At 49.2% G+C, this 5,000-nt stretch overlaps 1 protein-coding gene across 1 annotated transcript in view; it reads left to right on the top strand.

Moving 5' to 3' along the window:
• Positions 1-5,000, top strand: part of crocc2 (ciliary rootlet coiled-coil, rootletin family member 2) — a 67,603-nt gene that overhangs the window by 41,376 nt on the left and 21,227 nt on the right. Inside the window, exons 18-22 of the mRNA XM_048252784.1 lie at positions 904-1,097; positions 2,031-2,158; positions 2,713-2,882; positions 3,374-3,553; positions 4,108-4,242. Coding sequence (XP_048108741.1) covers positions 904-1,097; positions 2,031-2,158; positions 2,713-2,882; positions 3,374-3,553; positions 4,108-4,242 — 807 coding nt within the window. The remainder of the gene's footprint in view (positions 1-903; positions 1,098-2,030; positions 2,159-2,712; positions 2,883-3,373; positions 3,554-4,107; positions 4,243-5,000) is intronic.

Genomic DNA, 5,000 nt, shown 5'->3' on the forward strand with positions numbered 1-5,000 from the left:
TGCCTGTCTGTGTATGTGTTCGGAACCTCTATTTGTAATCATATGTGCGTTTATATGTCTTATTTGGCCACATTTATGCCTGTGTGTACGTATTTTAACTGTACCAAGCTGTGTACTGTATTTGAATGCCACTTAAGCTATAAACATGCATGTGTGCTTGTGTGTATCTATGATTGGTTGTTACATACATCTTGTGATGCACTTTTTTGGACACATCATCAGTGATAGTATCTGGGGTCATATGGGGGTTTCAGGTCTTTCAACTTCAGACCCCCTCACCCAGGCGACCCCGACCGGGAGCGATAAGTTCCCGGCCTGTGTCCAAGAAGCGCACACCCACTTTTTACCCCTCCTCATCCACAGCCATCGTGAGGCTTTCTCTGCAGCCTCTGAAGCTGTACTGATGGCTCTTCTCTTGCATGCCCCTGTGATTCACAGGAGGCTGTAGGTCTTGCAGAGTGACTTTCCTGCAAAGCCCCTTCCCCCAGCCTCCATGGGCAAGCACTGTGCACACCATCCCCCCATCTCTGGCACTCGTCCACCAGCTCCGCATATTTCTCCCTCTTCCTTTCACTGGCTTCCTCCATCCTCTCCTCCCAGGGCACTGTTGGCTTCAACAAGATAACCTGCTTGGATGTTACTGAGAACGGAACCATGTCGGGTATAAGGCTGGTCTCCATGATGTCTCACGGGAATCTGAGTTGCTTCCCCAGGTCCACCCTTAGCTGCCAGTCATTCACTGTTCCCAGCAGGCCTGTCTGAGCTTTTGGTCGGGAAGGGTGTTCTCCTGCTCTTAAAAATTCACTTTTTGCACCTTGGTGGTTGTAAACGCTTGCTCTGTTCGATAGCAGTGAGAGTTATTATGAGAGTGATGATATGATTGTGTGTGTGTGTGTGTGTCAGGTGAGTGCTCAGCGGCAGGCCATGTCGGAGCAGCTGTGTGCGGTGCAGAGGGAGCTGGAGGCCCAGAGAGGAGCCATGGAGCGGGCAGGCCGCGAAAGAGACGAGCTGGCCAAGGACAAGGCCAGCCTGGGGGTCCAGCTCAGCACAGCACTGCGCAAAGCCTCTGGCCTCGCCCAGGAGCTGGCCACCCTCAGGTACCTGTGTGTGTGTGTTCGTGCGTGTATGGGGGTAGCAGTGTGTACAGTGTGTGTGTTTGAGCCTGTGACTGAGTGTGTGGGCAGCAGGTAACTAACTGGTGGGTGTTTTAGGAGCACTGTGTCATATGTGTATGTTTGTGTGTTTGTATGAGTGTGTGTGTGTGTGTGTGTGTGTGTGTGTGTGTGTGTGTGTGTGTGTGTGTGTGTTTGTATAGGGTGCTTGTTTGTGAGCTCTGTGTTTGTGTGTTTATGGGTGTTGGTGTATGTTGGTCCACGTGTGTGGGCTGCTTGAATGAGTGAGAGTGGACATAACCGTGTGTATGCGTTACGCAAGGCTCTTGTTTATGGGTCAGAGTGTGTTTGTGTGTCAGATGCTATTTTCGTGAGGACTGCTGAGTTTGAGTTGGTGTGTGTTTGTATATGAGTGAGAAGCGTAGGAAGTGTTTTTGTTTATGGGGGGTGTGTTTTGTTTTTGTTGGAGCATCTTCGTGTTTTATTCCTCAGTATTTCAACAGTTCCCCCTTTGCCCTAATCACCAACCTCGTGTTGTCCTTAAACTATCCATCAGCAGAGATTAGTGCCAAACAATGTCACTCTTTTGCTTTATTTATTTCTCTTTATTGATGTTAACTGGAGATTTCTCTCTCTTTGTTTGTCACGGGGTCTGATTGTTTGTCTGTCACTCTCCACCTCTCTCATCCTCTCACTTATTCCCTCTCTTGCTCTTTCGCTTTATTTCTCTAACTCCAACAACACCCCCCCTCCCTCCTTCTCTCTCTCTCTCTCGCCCTCTCTCTCTCCCTCTCTCTCCCTCTGTCTCTGTCTCTCTCTGTCTCTGTCTCTCTCTCTCTTTCTCTCTCTTTCTCTCTCTCTCCCTCTCTCTCTGTCTCTCCCTCTCTCCCTCCTTCTCTCTCTCTCTCTCTCCCTCAGGGCTGAGAAGGAGGCCCTGGAGACAGCTCTGTTTGAGGGTCAGGAGCTGGCCTGTGCTCTGGAAGGTGACTGCAGTCGCCTGGAGGGAGAGCGGCGCAGTCTGGTGCTGGCCAACGAGGCCCTGACCCGTGAGTGCACACCGGGTGGGCTGGGGGGTCACTGTGGTCAGTCTGGTGCTGGCCAACGAGGCCCTGACCCGTGAGTGCACACCGGGTGGGCTGGGGGGTCACTGTGGTCAGTCTGGTGCTGGCCAACGAGGCCCTGACCCGTGAGTGCACACAGGGTGGGCTGGGGGGTCACTGTGGTCAGGGCTGCAGGTAGCAGAAGAAAGTGCCACACAACATGCCAGAAGGATGAGCATGTCTGCTGTGTTACCAGTTGATCTAAACATTACTTCAGGCTAGTTCCCAGTGTGTGGCCGAATTAGATATGTACACTTAAATCCACTCACCAAACACTGCAACTGGTTTGTTTCTACAACATCAGTAACAACAGCTTGCATTATTAAGACAACCAGACCTCTCTCTGTGTGTGTGTGTATGTGTGGTGTGCGTGTGTGTGTGTACATATGTGCGTGTGTGGTGTGTGTGTGTGTGTGTGTGTGTGTGTGTGTGTGTCTGTGTGCGTGTGTGTGTGTGTGTCTGTGTGTGTGTGGTGTGTGTGTGTGTGTGTTCATGTGTAGGTGAGGTGTCTCGGCAGCAGGCGGATGCGGAGCAGCAGGCTCTCCGGGCCCAGCAGGAGAGGCAGGCTCTGGAGGGGAGGCTGGTCCAGGCCGAGAGGAGCGCCCAGCTCTCCCTCAGCAACACCCAGAGCAACTACCAGCATCAGCTGGATGCAGAGCGCAGGGAGAAGGCATGGACCCTGCTATTGACCTCTCCGTATCTGCATGTCCATCTGTCTGGTGAACTGACTGTCTGTCTGTGGCTATACTGTCCACCCTTCCTGTCTGTTGCCTTGCTGTTTTGCCACTTTATTTCGTTAAAAGATCCACTGACCATATGTCGTGTACAGTATGTGTCTGTATACATGTGCTTAAGCTTTTGGCTGTGTTTATGCAGGTTTCTTTTTGTATGTCCATATATCATGCACTATATATCGTATATCATATGCTTGTGTATGTGTGTATGCACAGCAAGTGTGTCTGCCAGTGATGTCTAATAAAAGAGTTTTATTGTAGATCAGTGCCGTAGTATGTGTATGATGATGAGTGTGTGTGTGTGTGTTGTGCGTGTGTCTCTCTCCCTCCCTGTGTGTGTGTGTGTGTGTGTGTGCGTGTGCGTGTGCGTGTGTGTGTGTGTGTGTGTGTGTGTGTGTGTGTGTGTGTGTGTGTGTGTGTCGTGCAGGAGCAGCTGTGTGCAGAGTTGACTGCACAGAGGGAGCAGTTGGAGGAGCGCTTGCGCGCAGAGAGTGAGGAGTTGCGGCTGCGCAGTCAGGCTGAGAGGCTGCAGCTGCAGGAGCAGGTGTCCCAGCTGCAACAGGACTGCAACCAGCGTCTACTGCAGGCAGAAAACCTCAAGCAACAGGTGTGTGTGTGTGTGTGATTGTATATACGTGTGTGTGTGTGTGTGTGTGTGTGTGTGTGTATGTGATAAAATGTGCCCACTTATAGCATTGCTTTATTGTGCACATATATTTATTACTATGTAGAATTCTCAATCTAGTGGACATGTTTAGTGGAATCGAGTATCAAAGTTGAATATGTTTTTTTTTCAATCTTGGGGTAAAACAAAGGTCTTATCTCTATTGGTGATGATGGTACCGTGATACTTAATTGGTGATATGTGTTTTTTGTGCCATGGTGTTGATGTAGTGAGGATACATGCAAGGTCTCTCTCTCTCTCTCTCTTTCTCTCTCTCTCGCTCTCTCTCTCTTTCTCTCTCTCTCTCTCTCTCTCTCTCTCTCTCTTTCTCTCCCCCTCTCTCTCTCTCTCTCTCTCCCTCTCTCTCTCTCTCTCTCTCTCTCTCTCTTTCTCTCTTTCTCTCTCTCTTTCTCTCTTTCTCTCTCTCTCTCTTTCTCTCTTTCTCTCTCTCTCTCTCTCTCTCTCTCTCTCTCTCTCTTTCTCTCCCCCTCTCTCAGGCCTTGTCTCAGCTGGAGGGAGAGCGAGCAGCTCTGGCAGAGAAACTGCTCTCACTGCAGCAGGACATGGAGTCCGCTGCCATGGAGACGGAACGCATGCGGAGGGACTTCCTCAGTCGACAGGAACAGGATAAGGTAGCGGCCACATCTGCAGCACTTAGTACATTCTAGAATATACAGCATGACGCTGTTGATTTCAAAGTGATTTTGATCAGTTGTCATTGTAATCAATTTACCAAATGCCTGTCCATGTTGTAGATGTGAAAATGTTTCCTATTTAAAGTACACTTGGCCCTACAGAAACGACTTAAACTTTTCTTTCAGTTCACCAGATTCGTTCTGTATATGTTCACATTGTTGGCAGCTTTTTCATACAGATATTGCACAACGTATTCCAGCTTTGACACTTTGCTGGATGGTAAAAAAATGCACACATTTCTTTGCAAATTGCAGGGATTAAGACCTCACTCATAAAAGTCTTGCCAAAATAGAAGTCACCCTGGACTGAGTTATATGGCCTTTACAGGGATCCAGCCAATGCCTCTAAAATGACATCATCATGCCAAATGAAGTGATTTCCTGCTTCTAGCAAACAGCCTCGCTGCCTCGTTGGCTCCGTATGACACAGCTGTATGTCAAGCCACTGTTGGCAGCCTTGGCAGATCATAAAAGCTGTGATTTGTGAAAGCTGTCTGATTATTGAGGCCACATTGTTTTCAGACCAATAAAGGGGAATAAGTGTTTGATTAAGTGCTTTTTTTCATGGTTCGCTGGGCGCTTTTCTTCATGTTTTCTTCATCGTCATCTCTGCCCTCCTTGCTCTTTACTGTCTTTCTCTCTCTCTCTCTCTCTCTCTCTCTCTCTGTCTCTGCCTCTCTGTCGCTCATCACCTC

Source organism: Alosa alosa, chromosome 9 (genome assembly GCF_017589495.1).
Source record: "Alosa alosa isolate M-15738 ecotype Scorff River chromosome 9, AALO_Geno_1.1, whole genome shotgun sequence".
In the NCBI taxonomy this organism is placed as follows: domain Eukaryota; kingdom Metazoa; phylum Chordata; class Actinopteri; order Clupeiformes; family Clupeidae; genus Alosa; species Alosa alosa.